The sequence below is a fragment of the Rhynchophorus ferrugineus genome, unplaced genomic scaffold, assembly GCF_030347505.1.
Source record: "Rhynchophorus ferrugineus isolate W39M unplaced genomic scaffold, kcgeb_rfMv2 rfM7, whole genome shotgun sequence".
NCBI lineage: Eukaryota > Metazoa > Arthropoda > Insecta > Coleoptera > Curculionidae > Rhynchophorus > Rhynchophorus ferrugineus.
In genome coordinates this window covers 3,131,942-3,149,479 of record NW_027472586.1, presented here as the reverse complement: position 1 = coordinate 3,149,479, position 17,538 = coordinate 3,131,942, and the positions used below count along the sequence as shown (strand labels likewise).

The 17,538-nt window shown below is 41.9% G+C and overlaps 2 protein-coding genes across 12 annotated transcripts in view; both read right to left on the bottom strand.

Annotated features, from left to right (window-relative positions):
• dpy (fibrillin-like protein dumpy) overlaps positions 1-17,538 on the bottom strand; it is a 254,407-nt gene that overhangs the window by 77,038 nt on the left and 159,831 nt on the right. For 9 of the 11 annotated variants that reach the window (XM_076409337.1, XM_076409339.1, XM_076409338.1 and 6 more), the window contains 4 exons: positions 15,752-16,531; positions 14,026-14,169; positions 13,875-13,946; positions 12,900-12,977 (listed from right to left, as the gene is read on the bottom strand). In XM_076409337.1, the coding sequence (XP_076265452.1) occupies positions 12,900-12,977; positions 13,875-13,946; positions 14,026-14,169; positions 15,752-16,531 (1,074 nt within the window). The remainder of the gene's footprint in view (positions 1-12,899; positions 12,978-13,874; positions 13,947-14,025; positions 14,170-15,751; positions 16,532-17,538) is intronic. The other 2 variants (XM_076409342.1, XM_076409346.1) reach the window with 1 other exon arrangement.
• LOC143199501 (uncharacterized) lies at positions 3,981-9,330 on the bottom strand (the record flags this gene model as incomplete). The annotated part of the gene is made up of 3 exons (XM_076409333.1): positions 3,981-4,151; positions 4,198-6,137; positions 6,300-9,330. Coding segments are annotated over 3 exons (5,142 nt in total), but the record flags the coding sequence as incomplete, so codon positions are not given.

Genomic DNA, 17,538 nt, shown 5'->3' with positions numbered 1-17,538 from the left:
ACGAGTGGATATCCATTCTCCAGCGTCCTGGAGCTCAGTGCATTCGATGTATGCATTTCCAGTATATCCACGTATACACTCGCATATATATCCATGGTTGTGGGGTATGCACTCAGCATAATCACCACACAAGTCGTCACTACATGGATTTGAACAAATTCGATTAAGCCTGTCGCAAAGTTCATCAAGTGGACAATCTTCATTATACTGACACACTTGATGAGATACTGTAGTATACGCTGGTTTCTCAGTTATATTTTCTTTCACTATTCCCATAGTGGGTATTTTCCTAGTACTAGAGAAAATGTCCGTAATAATGCCACCAAAAGTAACAGTCTCATGTTCTGTTGGTGTATTCGTAGATATGGTACTAGTAATAGCTGATATTGAGACTCCATCTTTATTTCTATACGATAATGTTTCCCCAGTGCTTAACTCAGTAGTTGGTTCTGTTTTATAAATTGAAATATCAATCTGAGTGCTGGATGACTTAGTATACCCTGTTTCTGTTTCAGTTGTTGGTTTGTATGGGTACTCCGTCTCTTTAGCAGTAAAAACTTGACCCTCTGTAGATGTTTCTACTTTTCCTGTGGTTGTGTATAGCGAAGACGAGGATGTCTCTTGTGGACCAACTGTTGTTTCTTGCGATACTTTGGTATACCCTGTTTCTGCTTCAGTTGTTGGTTTGTATGGGTACTGCGTTTCTTTAGCAGTAAAAACTTGACCCTCTGTAGATGTTTCTACTTTTCCTGTGGTTGTGTATAGCGAAGACGAGGATGTCTCTTGTGGACCAACTGTTGTTTCTTGCGATACTTTGGTATACCCTGTTTCTGCTTCAGTTGTTGGTTTGTATGGGTACTGCGTTTCTTTACCAGTAAAAACTTGACCCTCTGTAGATGTTTCTACTTTTCCTGTGGTTGTGTATAGCGAAGACGAGGATGTCTCTTGTGGACCAACTGTTGTTTCTTGGGATACTTTGGTATACCCTGTTTCTGCTTCAGTTGTTGGTTTGTATGGGTACTCCGTCTTTTTAGCAGTAAAAACTTGACCTTCTGTAGATGTTTCTACTTTTCCTGTGGTTGTGTATAGCGAAGACGAGGATGTCCCTTGTGGACCAACTGTTGTTTCTTGCGATACTTTGGTATACCCTGTTTCTGCTTCAGTTGTTGGTTTGTATGGGTACTGCGTTTCTTTACCAGTAAAAACTTGACCCTCTGTAGATGTTTCTACTTTTCCTGTGGTTGTGTATAGCGAAGGCGAGGTTGTCTCTTGTGGACCAACTGTTGTTTCTTGCGATACTTTGGTATACCCTGTTTCTGCTTCAGTTGTTGGTTTGTATGGGTACTGCGTTTCTTTACCAGTAAAAACTTGACCCTCTGTAGATGTTTCTACTTTTCCTGTGGTTGTGTATAGCGAAGACGAGGATGTCTCTTGTGGACCAACTGTTGTTTCTTGCGATACTTTGGTATACCCTGTTTCTGCTTCAGTTGTTGGTTTGTATGGGTACTGCGTTTCTTTACCAGTAAAAACTTGACCTTCTGTAGATGTTACTACGTTTCCTGTGGTAGTGTATAGTGAAGGCGAGGATGTCTCTTGTGAACTAACTGTTGTTTCTTGGGATACTTTGGTATAACCTGTTTCTGCTTCAGTTGTTGGTCTGTATGGGTACTCCGTCTCTTTAGCAGTAAAAACTTGACCCTCTGTAGATGTTTCCACTTTTCCTGTGGTAGTGTATAGCGAAGGCGAGGATGTCTCTTGTGGACCAACTGTTGTTTCTTGGGATACTTTGGTATAACCTGTTTCTGCTTCAGTTATTGGTCCGTATGGGTACTCCGCCTCTTTAGCGGTAAAAACTTGACCCTCTGTAGATGTTTCCACTTTTCCTGTGGTAGTGTATAGCGAAGGCGAGGATGTCTCTTGTGGACCAACTGTTGTTTCTTGGGATACTTTGGTATACCCTGTTTCTGCTTCAGTTGTTGGTCTGTATGGGTACTTCGTCTCTTTAGCAGTAAAAACTTGACCCTCTGTAGATGTTTCTACTTTTCCTGTGGTAGTGTATAGCGAAAGCGAGGATGTCTCTTGTGGACCAACTGTTGTTTCTTGGGATACTTTGGTATACCCTGTTTCTGCTTCAGTGGTAGGTTTGTATGGGTACTCCGTTTCTTTACCAGTAAACATTTGACCCTCTGTAGATGTTTCTACTTCTCCTCTGGTACTGTATAGCGAAGGCGAGGATGTCTCTTGTGGACCAACTGTTGTTTCTTGGGATACTTTGGTATACCCTGTTTCTGCTTCAGTGGTAGGCTTGTATGGGTACTCCGTTTCTTTACCAGTAAAAACTTGACCTTCTGTAGATGTTTCTGTGTTTCCTATGGTAGTGTATAGCGAAGGCGAGGATGTCTCTTGTGAACTAACTGTTGTTTCTTGGGATACTTTGGTATAACCTGTTTCTGCTTCAGTTGTTGGTCTGTATGGGTACTCCGTCTCTTTAGCAGTAAAAATTTGACCCTCTGTAGATGTTTCCACTTTTCCTGTGGTAGTGTATAGCGAAGGCGAGGATGTCTCTTGTGAACTAACTGTTGTTTCTTGGGATACTTTGGTATAACCTGTTTCTGCTTCAGTTGTTGGTCTGTATGGGTACTCCGTCTCTTTAGGAGTAAAAACTTGACCCTCTGTAGATGTTTCTACTTTTCTTGTGGTAGTGTATAGCGAAGGCGAGGATGTCTCTTGTGGACCAACTGTTGTTTCTTGCGATACTTTGGTATACCCTGTTTCTGCTTCAGTTGTTGGTTTGTATGGGTACTCCGTCTCTCTAGCAGTAAAAACTTGACCCTCTGTAGATGTTTCTACTTTTCCTGTGGTAGTGTATAGCGAAGGCGAGGATGTCTCTTGTGGACCAACTGTTGTTTCTTGGGATACTTTGGTATACCCTGTTTCTGCTTCAGTGGTAGGCTTGTATGGGTACTCCGTTTCTTTACCAGTAAAAACTTGACCCTGTGTAGATGTAGCTACTTTTCCTGTGGTAGTGTATATCGAAGGTGAGGAAGTCTCCTGTGGGCCAACTGTTGTTTCTTGGGATACTTTGGTATACCCTGTTTCTGCTTCAGTGGTAGGCTTGTATGGGTACTCCGTTTCTTTACCAGTAAAAACTTGACCCTCTGCAGCTGTAGCTACTTTTCCTGTGGTAGTATATATCAAAGGCGAGGATGTCTCTTGTGGACCAACTGTTGTTTCTTGGGATACTTTGGTATACCCTGTTTCTGCTTCAGTGGTAGGCTTGTATGGGTACTCCGTTTCTTTACCAGTAAAAACTTGACCCTCTGTAGATGTAGCTACTTTTCCTGTGGTAGTATATATCAAAGGTGAGGATGTCTCTTGTGGACCAACTGTTGTTTCTTGGGATACTTTGGTATATCCTGTTTCTGCTTCAGTGGTAGGCTTGTATGGGTACTCCGTTTCTTTACCAGTAAAAACTTGACCCTCTGTAGATTTAGCTACTTTTCCTGTGGTACTATATATCAAAGGCGAGGATGTGTCTTGTGGACCAACTGTTGTTTCTTGGGATACTTTGGTATACCCTGTTTCTGCTTCAGTGGTAGGCTTGTATGGGTACTCCGTTTCTTTACCAGTAAAAACTTGACCCTCTGTAGATGTAGCTACTTTCCCTGTGGTAGTATATATCAAAGGTGAGGATGTCTCTTGTGGACCAACTGTTGTTTCTTGGGATACTTTGGTATATCCTGTTTCTGCTTCAGTGGTAGGCTTGTATGGGTACTCCGTTTCTTTACCAGTAAAAACTTGACCCTCTGTAGATGTAGCCACTTTTCCTGTGGTAGTATATATCAAAGGCGAGGATGTCTCTTGTGGACCAACTGTTGTTTCTTGGGATACTTTGGTATACCCTATTTCTGCTTCAGTAGTAGGCTTGTATGGGTACTCCGTTTCTTTACCAGTAAAAACTTGACCCTCTGTAGATGTAGCTACTTTTCTTGTGGTAGTGTATATCGAAGGCGAGGAAGTCTCTTGTGGACCAACTGTTGTTTCTTGGGATACTTTGGTATATCCTGTTTCTGCTTCAGTGGTAGGCTTGTATGGGTACTCCGTTTCTTTACCAGTAAAAACTTGACCCTCTGTATATGTAGCCACTTTTCCTGTGGTAGTATATATCAAAGGCGAGGATGTCTCTTGTGGACCAACTGTTGTTTCTTGGAATACTTTGGTATATCCTGTTTCTGCTTCAGTGGTAGGCTTGTATGGGTACTTCGTTTCTTTACCAGTAAAAACTTGACCCTCTGTAGATGTAGCCACTTTTGCTGTGGTAGTATATATCAAAGGTGAGGATGTCTCTTGTGGACCAACTGTTGTTTCTTGGGATACTTTGGTATATCCTGTTTCTGCTTCAGTGGTAGGCTTGTATGGGTACTCCGTTTCTTTACCAGTAAAAACTTGACCCTCTGTAGATGTAGCCAATTTTCCTGTGGTAGTATATATCAAAGACGAGGATGTCTCTTGTGGACCAACTGTTGTTTCTTGGGATACTTTGGTATATCCTGTTTCTGCTTCAGTGGTAGGCTTGTATGGGTACTCCGTTTCTTTACCAGTAAAAACTTGACCCTCTGTAGATGTAGCCACTTTTCCTGTGGTAGTATATATCAAAGGTGAGGATGTCTCTTGTGGACCAACTGTTGTTTCTTGGGATACTTTGGTATATCCTGTTTCTGCTTCAGTGGTAGGCTTGTATGGGTACTCCGTTTCTTTACCAGTAAAAACTTGACCCTCTGTAGATTTAGCTACTTTTCCTGTGGTAGTATATATCAAAGGCGAGGATGTCTCTTGTGGACCAAGTGTTGTTTCTTGGGATACTTTGGTATACCCTGTTTCTGCTTCAGTGGTAGGCTTGTATGGGTACTCCGTTTCTTTACCAGTAAAAACTTGACCCTCTGTAGATGTAGCTACTTTCCCTGTGGTAGTATATATCAAAGGTGAGGTTGTCTCTTGTGGACCAACTGTTGTTTCTTGGGATACTTTGGTATATCCTGTTTCTGCTTCAGTGGTAGGCTTGTATGGGTACTCCGTTTCTTTACCAGTAAAAACTTGACCCTCTATAGATGTAGCCACTTTTCCTGTGGTAGTATATATCAAAGGCGAGGATGTCTCTTGTGGACCAACTGTTGTTTCTTGGGATAATTTGGTATACCCTATTTCTGCTTCAGTAGTAGGCTTGTATGGGTACTCCGTTTCTTTACCAGTAAAAACTTGACCCTCTGTAGATGTAGCTACTTTTCTTGTGGTAGTGTATATCGAAGGCGAGGAAGTCTCTTGTGGACCAACTGTTGTTTCTTGGGATACTTTGGTATATCCTGTTTCTGCTTCAGTGGTAGGCTTGTATGGGTACTCCGTTTCTTTACCAGTAAAAACTTGACCCTCTGTAGATATAGCCATTTTTCCTGTGGTAGTATATATCAAAGGCGAGGATGTCTCTTGTGGACCAACTGTTGTTTCTTGGGATACTTTGGTATACCCTATTTCTGCTTCAGTAGTAGGCTTGTATGGGTACTCCGTCTCTTTACCAGTAAAAACTTGACCCTCTGTAGATGTAGCTACTTTTCTTGTGGTAGTGTATATCGAAGGCGAGGATGTCTCTTGTGGACCAACTGTTGTCTCTTGGGATACTTTGGTATATCCTGTTTCTGCTTTAGTGGTAGGCTTGTATGGGTACTCCGTTTCTTTACCAGTAAAAACTTGACCCTCTGTAGATGTAGCTACTTTCCCTGTGGTAGTATATATCAAAGGTGAGGTTGTCTCTTGTGGACCAACTGTTGTTTCTTGGGATACTTTGGTATATCCTGTTTCTGCTTCACTGGTAGGCTTGTATGGGTACTCCGTTTCTTTACCAGTAAAAACTTGACCCTCTGTAGATGTAGCCATTTTTCCTGTGGTAGTATATATCAAAGGCGAGGATGTCTCTTGTGGACCAACTGTTGTTTCTTGGGATACTTTGGTATACCCTATTTCTGCTTCAGTAGTAGGCTTGTATGGGTACTCCGTCTCTTTACCAGTAAAAACTTGACCCTCTGTAGATGTAGCTACTTTTCTTGTGGTAGTGTATATCGAAGGCGAGGATGTCTCTTGTGGACCTACTGTTGTCTCTTGGGATACTTTGGTATATCCTGTTTCTGCTTTAGTGGTAGGCTTGTATGGGTACTCCGTTTCTTTACCAGTAAAAACTTGACCCTCTGTAGATGTAGCCACTTTTCCTGTGGTAGTATATATCAAAGGCGAGGATGTCTCTTGTGGACCAACTGTTGTTTCTTGGGATACTTTGGTATACCATATTTCTGCTTCAGTAGTAGGCTTGTATGGGTACTCCGTCTCTTTACCAGTAAAAACTTGACCCTCTGTAGATGTAGCCACTTTTCCTGTGGTAGTATATGTCAAAGGCGAGGATGTCTCTTGTGGACCAACTGTTGTTTCTTGGGATACTTTGGTATATCCTGTTTCTGCTTCAGTGGTAGGCTTGTATGGGTACTCCGTTTCTTTACCAGTAAAAACTTGACCCTCTGTAGATGTAGCCACTTTTCCTGTGGTAGTATATATCAAAGGCGAGGATGTCTCTTGTGGACCAACTGTTGTTTCTCGGGATTCTTTGGTATACCCTATTTCTGCTTCAGTAGTAGGCTTGTATGGGTACTCCGTCTCTTTACCAGTAAAAACTTGACCCTCTGTAGATGTAGCTACTTTTCTTGTGGTAGTGTATATCGAAGGCGAGGATGTCTCTTGTGGAGCAACTGTTGTTTCTTGGGATACTTTGGTATATCCTGTTTCTGCTTCAGTGGTAGGCTTGTATGGGTACTCCGTTTCTTTACCAGTAAAAACTTGACCCTCTGTAGATGTAGCCACTTTTCCTGTGGTAGTATATATCAAAGGCGAGGATGTCTCTTGTGGACCAACTGTTGTTTCTTGGGATACTTTGGTATACCCTGTTTCTGCTTCAGTGGTAGGCTTGTATGGGTACTCCGTTTCTTTACCAGTAAAAACTTGACCCTCTGTAGATGTAGCCACTTTTCCTGTGGTAGTATATATCAAAGGCGAGGATGTCTCTTGTGGACCAACTGTTGTTTCTTGGGATACTTTGGTATATCCTGTTTCTGCTTCAGTGGTAGGCTTGTATGGGTACTCCGTTTCTTTACCAGTAAAAACTTGACCGTCTGTAGATGTAGCTACTTTTCTTGTGGTAGTGTATATCGAAGGCGAGGATGTCTCTTGTGGACCAACTGTTGTTTCTTGGAATACTTTGGTATATCCTGTTTCTGCTTCAGTGGTAGGCTTGTATGGGTACTCCGTTTCTTTACCAGTAAAAACTTGACCCTCTGTAGATGTAGCCACTTTTCCTGTGGTAGTATATATCAAAGGCGAGGATGTCTCTTGTGGACCAACTGTTGTTTCTTGGGTTACTTTGGTATACCCTGTTTCTGCTTCAGTGGTAGGCTTGTATGGGTACTCCGTTTCTTTACCAGTAAAAACTTGACCCTCTGTAGATGTAGCCACTTTTCCTGTGGTAGTATATATCAAAGGCGAGGATGTCTCTTGTGGACCAACTGTTGTTTCTTGGGATACTTTGGTATATCCTGTTTCTGCTTCAGTGGTAGGCTTATATGGGTACTCCGTTTCTTTACCAGTAAAAACTTGACCGTCTGTAGATGTAGCTACTTTTCTTGTGGTAGTGTATATCGAAGGCGAGGGAGTCTCTTGTGGACCAACTGTTGTTTCTTGGGATACTTTGGTATATCCTGTTTCTGCTTCAGTGGTAGGCTTGTATGGGTACTCCGTTTCTTTACCAGTAAAAACTTGACCCTCTGTAGATGTAGCCACTTTTCCTGTGGTAGTATATATCAAAGGCGAGGATGTCTCTTGTGGACCAACTGTTGTTTCTTGGGATTCTTTGGTATACCCTATTTCTGCTTCAGTAGTAGGCTTGTATGGGTACTCCGTCTCTTTACCAGTAAAAACTTGACCCTCTGTAGATGTAGCTACTTTTCTTGTGGTAGTGTATATCGAAGGCGAGGATGTCTCTTGTGGAGCAACTGTTGTTTCTTGGGATACTTTGGTATATCCTGTTTCTGCTTCAGTGGTAGGCTTGTATGGGTACTCCGTTTCTTTACCAGTAAAAACTTGACCCTCTGTAGATGTAGCCACTTTTCCTGTGGTAGTATATATCAAAGGCGAGGATGTCTCTTGTGGACCAACTGTTGTTTCTTGGGATACTTTGGTATACCCTGTTTCTGCTTCAGTGGTAGGCTTGTATGGGTACTCCGTTTCTTTACCAGTAAAAACTTGACCCTCTGTAGATGTAGCCACTTTTCCTGTGGTAGTATATATCAAAGGCGAGGATGTCTCTTGTGGACCAACTGTTGTTTCTTGGGATACTTTGGTATATCCTGTTTCTGCTTCAGTGGTAGGCTTGTATGGGTACTCCGTTTCTTTACCAGTAAAAACTTGACCGTCTGTAGATGTAGCTACTTTTCTTGTGGTAGTGTATATCGAAGGCGAGGATGTCTCTTGTGGACCAACTGTTGTTTCTTGGAATACTTTGGTATATCCTGTTTCTGCTTCAGTGGTAGGCTTGTATGGGTACTCCGTTTCTTTACCAGTAAAAACTTGACCCTCTGTAGATGTAGCCACTTTTCCTGTGGTAGTATATATCAAAGGCGAGGATGTCTCTTGTGGACCAACTGTTGTTTCTTGGGATACTTTGGTATACCCTGTTTCTGCTTCAGTGGTAGGCTTGTATGGGTACTCTGTTTCTTTACCAGTAAAAACTTGACCCTCTGTAGATGTAGCCACTTTTCCTGTGGTAGTATATATCAAAGGCGAGGATGTCTCTTGTGGACCAACTGTTGTTTCTTGGGATACTTTGGTATATCCTGTTTCTGCTTCAGTGGTAGGCTTATATGGGTACTCCGTTTCTTTACCAGTAAAAACTTGACCGTCTGTAGATGTAGCTACTTTTCTTGTGGTAGTGTATATCGAAGGCGAGGATGTCTCTTGTGGACCAACTGTTGTTTCTTGGAATACTTTGGTATATCCTGTTTCTGCTTCAGTGGTAGGCTTGTATGGGTACTCCGTTTCTTTACCAGTAAAAACTTGACCCTCTGTAGATGTAGCCACTTTTCCTGTGGTAGTATATATCAAAGGCGAGGATGTCTCTTGTGGACCAACTGTTGTTTCTTGGGATACTTTGGTATATCCTGTTTCTGCTTCAGTGGTAGGCTTGTATGGGTACTCCGTTTCTTTACCAGTAAAAACTTGACCCTCTGTAGATGTAGCCACTTTTCCTGTGGTACTATATATCAAAGGCGAGGATGTCTCTTGTGGACCAACTGTTGTTTCTTGGGATACTTTGGTATACCCTGTTTCTGCTTCAGTGGTAGGCTTGTATGGGTACTCCGTTTCTTTACCAGCAAAAACTTGACCCTCTGTAGATGTAGCTACTTTTCCTGTGGTAGTATATATCAAAGGCGAGGATGTCTCTTGTGGACCAACTGTTGTTTCTTGGGATACTTTGGTATATCCTGTTTCTGCTTCAGTGGTAGGCTTGTATGGGTACTCCGTTTCTTTACCCGTAAAAACTTGACCCTCTGTAGATGTAGCCACTTTTCCTGTGGTACTATATATCAAAGGCGAGGATGTCTCTTGTGGACCAACTGTTGTTTCTTGGGATACTTTGGTATACCCTGTTTCTGCTTCAGTGGTAGGCTTGTATGGGTACTCCGTTTCTTTACCAGTAAAAACTTGACCGTCTGTAGATGTAGCTACTTTTCTTGTGGTAGTGTATATCGAAGGCGAGGATGTCTCTTGTGGACCAACTGTTGTTTCTTGGAATACTTTGGTATATCCTGTTTCTGCTTCAGTGGTAGGCTTGTATGGGTACTCCGTTTCTTTACCAGTAAAAACTTGACCCTCTGTAGATGTAGCCACTTTTCCTGTGGTAGTATATATCAAAGGCGAGGATGTCTCTTGTGGACCAACTGTTGTTTCTTGGGATACTTTGGTATATCCTGTTTCTGCTTCAGTGGTAGGCTTGTATGGGTACTCCGTTTCTTTACCCGTAAAAACTTGACCCTCTGTAGATGTAGCCACTTTTCCTGTGGTACTATATATCAAAGGCGAGGATGTCTCTTGTGGACCAACTGTTGTTTCTTGGGATACTTTGGTATACCCTGTTTCTGCTTCAGTGGTAGGCTTGTATGGGTACTCCGTTTCTTTACCAGCAAAAACTTGACCCTCTGTAGATGTAGCTACTTTTCCTGTGGTAGTGTATATCGAAGGTGAGGAAGTCTCCTGTGGACCAACTGTCGTTTCTTGGGATAATTTAGTATACCCCGTTTCTGGTTCGGTGGTAAACTTGTGAGGGTACTCCGTTTCTTTACCAGCAAAAACTTGACCTGCTGTAGATGTTCCAACTTTTCCGGTGGTAGTGTATATCGAAGGCGAGGAAATCTCTTGTGGACCAACTGTTGTTTCTTGTGATATTTTAGTATACTCGGTTTCCGCTTCAGTGGTAAGTTTGTAAGGGTACTCCGTCTCTTTACCAGTAAAAACTTGGCCCTCTGTAAATGTAGCTACTTTTCCTGTGGTAGTATATGTCAAAGGCGAGGATGTCTCTTGTGGACCAACTGTTGTTTCTTGGGATACTTTGGTATACCCTGTTTCTGCTTCAGTGGTAGGCTTGTATGGGTACTCCGTTTCTTTACCAGTAAAAACTTGACCCTGTGTAGATGTAGCTACTTTTCCTGTGGTAGTGTATATCGAAGGTGAGGAAGTCTCCTGTGGACCAACTGTTGTTTCTTGGTATACTTTGGTATACCCTTTTTCTGCTTCAATGGTAGGCTTGTATGGGTACTCCGTTTCTTTACCAGTAAAATCTTGACCCTCTGTAGATGTAGCTACTTTTCCTGTGGTAGTGTATATCGAAGGTGAGGAAGTCTCCTGTGAACCAACTGTTGTTTCTTGGGATATTTTGGTATACCCTGTTCCTGTTTCAGTTGTCAGTTTGTAAGGGTACTCCGTTTCTTTATCAGTATATACTTGACCTTCTGTGGATGTTCCTACTTTTCGTGTGGTAGTGTATCGTGGAGGCGTGGAAGTCTCTTGACGGCCAACTGTTGTTTCTCCTGGTACTTTAGTGTACTCTGTTCCTGCTTCAGTGGAAGGTTTGTAAGGATAGTCCGTTTCTTTTCCAGTAAAAACTTGACCCTCTGTAGATGTTCCTACTTTTTCCGTTGTAGTATATAGTGATGGCGAGGATGTCTCTTGTGGACCAACTGTTGTTTCTCTGGGTATTTTAGTATATACAGTTTCTGCTTCAGTGGTAATATATGTTATGTCTCCTGTTTCCTGCGTTTCTGTTTCTAATTTCGTTGTATATCCAGTAGAAGTGGTAGAGACATGTTCAAGATTAGGGGATATGGTTGTAGATCTAGAAGCGCTAGTTGAGGTTGTGTGGTATGAGTAGTCTATGTGTGTCGTGTCAGGTTTGCCGGGGGTGCTCGTTTGGTTTAATTTAGTAATCGATGTTGTCGGTGTTTTAGTAATTGTGTAACCCTCTGTAACATATGTTTCGTTCGATTCAATAGCTGTTGAATCTGTGTCTATCGTTTGTGTTGGAATTAAGGTTGTCTTAGTCGTTGTTTTTTCGGTTTCCAGATTTTCACCTTTTATCGTTGATGGTTTGTTGTCTAAAGGAATTTCGGTCATCAGTGTAACCTCCGATCTTTCAGTAGTGGTTGTTTTATTAATAACGGAGTGAGGAATCTCACCCGGTTCTTTAGAGATACTAGGAACGACCTCAGTCGATATTTCCCCCCCTTCAGTCGTAGATATTACACGATATGTCGTCGTCAGTATACTTTCGGTTCTATCGGACGGATACTGGGGTGTTACAGTAACGAACTTTAACGTGGTATCCGTTTCCGGATATATGTGCGCTACACTCTCGGAAGTCGTCTCTTCGCTGGGAACCGTGCTCGTTTCGAGCGACTGGTCTGCGAACGTGGTACCGGGCTCCGTTTCTGTTTTAGATGTTAGAGTAGTAGCGGAACTAGCATTGGTTATTTGGTATTGTGTTTCAGTTAGTGTTTCTGGTGTTGTAACCATATCTGTTATTTTAAAAACAAATAATTACGTGTAAGTTATCTATAGTACACTTCTCGCTGAGATTGGACGTGTGAACATGTGGGTGTTGTGATAGGCATGCAATGATAAAGCCGTTAAGCACCATAGCTCCCCGTCACCACCTTATAAGTAACTATATACAGTACTAAACTAGAAGAATTCTATGGTGATTCCAGTATTAAGATCACTTTCGAATAGATATAGACGCAATCAGTCCTGTTTGACGAACTCTTGCTTTAGCGATAAAATGATTCCGTGACACAAACGATAACAAACGTAATGCTAGTGTTGCTATTTTAACAAATTTACATCGTATGTTTACATATATATAAAATATGAACAGATTAGGTAGAATATACAGTTACATGATTCTGCAAGACGAACTTAATGCGAACGAAATTCATATCAGTCATGTCCATATCGCTGATATTGTTTTGGATAGCTCCATAGTGGTTTGTCTATGTACCGATGACAGGCCATTTTATTCCAGTCCTTATGGTTTTTTTCTTGATGATAAGAGAACAACATTCGTGGGGATGGATTTTGGGTGGGTTTAATGGATCGAACTTTTTTCGAAAACAGCAACACGCTTACTATTCTGGGTGTACTTGTTGTGTTCCAGTTCGTAATTTAAGTTATGTCTAATAAAGATCCAAAAACCATCGTATATCCAACAACAAATACACCGAGAATGTAATAGAGATGAAGAGATATTACGAACTTACCTTTCTGGCATGCCCCGGTGATTGGATCACATGGTACGCCCGGTGGGCATTGTGAGCATGGTGGTATTTTAGACTTTTCTGGAAATATTATCGCCATATTAGTAAATTGACCAATATTAAGTTTATGTATGGCTAAATCCTGACATATATATGAAAATGTGAATTCATTTTGTGGGATTCGTTTTGTCGATAACTCTTTTGCTAAAGTGTCAAGTTATATGTCTGTTTATAGTCATAAAATACTCTCATAACCGTATAGTACACATAATTCATTGAAAGGGAAGTATGAGTAAGCATTTCAATATTTTTTAAATGATGAAAAACACAATTGGTCTTCAACCATGGCCACTTCTAGCTTACTGAGGCAAACTCGGAAGACATCCGATGTTACCCAGCTTGGTTACCGGGATGAATGCTCCTTGTTTATTTGATGTGAGGTTTTTGTTTATGTACAGTCATAATTAGCATATTGCAAATCAACATATAAATTATAATTCAAATACAGACAGACAGTACTGGTCATAGAGCCGATAATAGAAGAATTTCTAGTGAAAATATGAAATGTGAGGCTGATTTTAGAGAACTTTTATCTTCTCTGAGAAACCTCTGAGGATCTTTTTGGCTTCTGAATATTGTTTTGTTAGAGAAACACACAAGAGATGTATGAGTAAGCATTTAAATATTTAAGTGATAATAAACAAAACCATATATATGTAGTTCCAATATATATATAGCGGTGGTGTAGGGCTCTTGAAGAAGTATTTAACTCTGAATTTGGAGTAAACAGTATTGTGTTGATTAATAACAAAAATAAAATGAAAGTTTTTTCACTAAAACTATTGTAAACTTGTAACCTAATAGTGAATTTACAGGATTTTGATACGTTATGTTGGTAGAAGCTTTGCACTATCATTAATAGGTGAGACAGGATAGTTATTGGGTATATTTGTATCAAACAAAATAGTAACGACTTACCTGTGACACAATTGCATCCATCACAGCTTTGTCCTAATCCGGCACAGTCCCTATCTTTTTGACATTGACACACTGTCGGAAAATGGATTTATTGTTATGAAATAATATCGTTTCAAGTTAACCAATTACTATTATTAAACTACAACAGTACCTTTCACGCACACCGGCTGATGTTCTTGTACTTGACAGTCCTGCGAGTTGGTACACGGATTGGACACCAGACAAGGATTCTGACACTTCCTGTTCACGCAGGACTGCTGCGAGGAGCAGTCGGAATGCGACCGGCATTGCACATCTAAATAAACAACAGGTTTAGTACGGTTCCCTCGCGTCGGTCAGTTCGGTACCTCTAGACCTACGTCAATCTACTTCGAATCTAATCTACGTGATACAGACGTGTAGCGAGTTCAATATTAGAAGCGTTATTAAGAAGCGCAACGAAAGGTTTATTTACATATATACATTAACAACGACCTACTACGTCATGCTGACAATATCCTAACCTCGTCAAAACAGGGGGGGACACATATCACCGATACAACAACACAAACAGGGTAAGCTAAATAAACAATAACAAGAACAACAACAACAACAACAAAACAGTAACAGGCCATAGTGGGGGGCTTGGGGGTTTGGCAGTGCTGGTTTGGTCAACGTTTACGGGGTTGTATAACAAGCACAAACAGTATATTACAAATAAAAAAGTATGATTTTTTTTTAGAATAAGCGGTATGAAATATGGGTAAAAGGTAGCTGAGTTTTACATCTTGTTTCATGAATTATATTAAGACTATCTTTATAATCCTAGATTAAAACGTTTCTTTCATTTCTAATTGTTCCTGCATTATTAATTTCTATTAAACTATAAAAACATTTTTCCTCCTACTCCCTTTTTTTCAATACATTTTTCTTTCTTCCAACTAACGTGGCTTTATAACCACGGTCACTTTTAGCCTACTGAGACTATTACTCAGACGACATCCAGTCATACCCAGCTTGGCTACCGGGTTGATTGAGATGATTGTTCCTTGTTTAAGTATATTTATCTCCTGGTGGGATTTGAACCCAGTGCAATACTAGTGATTATAGAGCAGGCAAAATAATACTTTCTGTTATAATATTTGAGATGAGGCTGATTTTAGGGAACTTTTTATTATTCTGAGGAAACTGAAAACTGAAAGGAGCTGTTCCAGGCTCGACTGGAGTGTTGTTTTTTAGAAACTGAACTTGAAAAGAACACTTGACTGTTTGAGCTATATTTGAGGTTTACGTAAAATTATCGGAGAATCTCTCTGAATGTTGAAATATTTTGTAAATTTAAAAAGTATTGTACATTATCAGACAGACATTATTTCTTCTTCAATGTTGTTTCTGCGTGTTGTTTTGCCAAAGAACCATTTTATCGGTGGGGTTATATATAAAATTTCTTCGAAATTAATTCACAATTCACTAAAGAATATTTTTAACGATATTTATTCTTGTTTTGTTGAAACGTTTTCAATCTAGGACATGACAACGCATATTTAATTTGTTCCGATGGTAAAAATCAGCCAGAGAAATAAAGTTAATTGAAAATAGATATCGCACAGATGTAGAACAGGCCCCGATAGTACGCGTACAGGTCCTCAAAAAGCCAGAGACAAAAACCGTGAGCGAAAAATGAGAGAAAGATGGAGGGGGGATACTTCGATGAATGCAGATCGATGTCCAGGCGACCTATGTTGGTAATGAAAGCCACAGAAACGACGTAGCGAGAGGGGGGTAGGGGTCGGGGGGTTGGTAAGGGGGCGGGGTTTCAATTACTGCAAAGTAAAACGGAAAGCAACGATGCTCATCGTGTTCGCCGGCTAAGTCCTTGCACCAGGTGTTATTTTTACCTTTGAGGCATCCGAATTTCGGGTCTTGTTTAAATCCTGGGGGGCAATACTGGCAGACGGGTTTATGGTCTTCGACGCGGCAGGGGGTGTCCTCCGGACAGTTGGCGTTGTCGCAGGGGTTCTCGCAGCGGAACGCCCTGCAGGCCTGATCTGCCGGGCAGCCGTTGTCTCTCAGACAGATTGACAGCGACGGGCTGCAGTTCTTCAGGCAGATACAGACCGGTTTGTGATTGACGACATCGCAGCCCTTGTCGGAGGGGCAGGGCGGTACGGCGCCGGCGGTGCACGGGTTCTGGCACACTCTATCCCTGCACGCCTTGTTCGCCGGACATTGCTCGTCGCCGACGCATTCTGTCTGGTCGGGAGCGCAGGATATCTCGCCACGTTCGTTCACCATGAACCCGTTCTTGCACACGCACGTCGGCCGGTGGTAGTGCACCTCGCATTTCTTGTTCGCGCCGCACTTGAGGCTGACGCAGGGATCGTAACAGCGTCCGCTGTGAGCCTCGCAGGCCAGTTTCGAGTCGCAGTCCGAGTCCGCGAAGCAGACGGGTTCCCCTGCCGGTCTGGGTTGGGTGCCGGAGCACTTGGGGTCCGGGCGACAGGACACGGTCGCCGTTCCCACGTGACAATTGGGACAGGAGCACCGCGGTCGGTGGTGGATGGTTTTGCAGAGGGCGTTTTCTCCGCAGGCGCCCTTCAGCGCGCACGGATTCACGCACTGGAAGTTGATACAAGCTTTCTGGTCGGGGCAGTCTGGGTCGGCGTTACATTCGGCGGCTACGGGTACCATGGGGACAGAGAAAAAGAAAGCTCGGTGAGAAACTGCGTGGCTGCGAGAGGGGAGAGGCGCGCGCGCGCGCGCGTCAGAGACGGTCGCATGCGGATGTGACCAGGACAGTCAGAGAATGAGAGAAATGAAAGAGGCCATCTCAACAACAACCGCGCGCAAGCTGCGAATATTTACAAGCGCAATACAGCTCTCAGGCCAAGGCACGGGAGTGGAGGCGATATTGTACAGGTCAATGTGAGAATGCTCCTTTCATAGTTCCCAATCTGACTAATCAGCTGTCAAAACCGCACGCTCTGCTTCACTTTACTTGTTACGTTCGTTTATCATCGTTTTTTTTTTCGGTTTCGATGCTAGCAAATCGCGGAATAGAAACTCAAAAAAACCTTGCAATCATGAACCATGCATGACCACCGAGGTGTTAATGTGTTTGTGTGTGGAATGTGGCTGGCTGATAATGTAGGGTCCTCGGTTCAGGACTGAGTGATAGGCAGATTGGAACCCTGAAGTGTACATTCCACATGACGGGTGCTTTAAACTCTTTTTTCGATATTTACAGAACACAACAACACAAGTTTACATCAAATTATTACCTAAACCATATATAAAACTGTAATACACTAGTCACAAAAAGATTCTAATCAGTCTACCATTTTATTACGTCAGTGCAGTCTCTTTATGTGATTTACGATGGTGCACAGCTTCGTCGAAAATCATCTCCAAGTACCAGACGGAACGTTCTAGTTCGCGAAAGAACCGAGACAAAGGACGGAACGTTCAACAAAAATAATTATGTAATCATAGATTAGTCATTGGAAAGGTAAAAAATGGTAAAAAACTCGAACATAATTTATATAAATCAAAAATATTTAGTGATATTCTCACATAAGAATAGTTTTTTAAATCAATTTTAATATTAGCCAAAAGAACTGGGGAATGGATATATCAATATATGTGTTTCAACTTGCAAAACGGCAGGTGTCAACAGTTCATGATA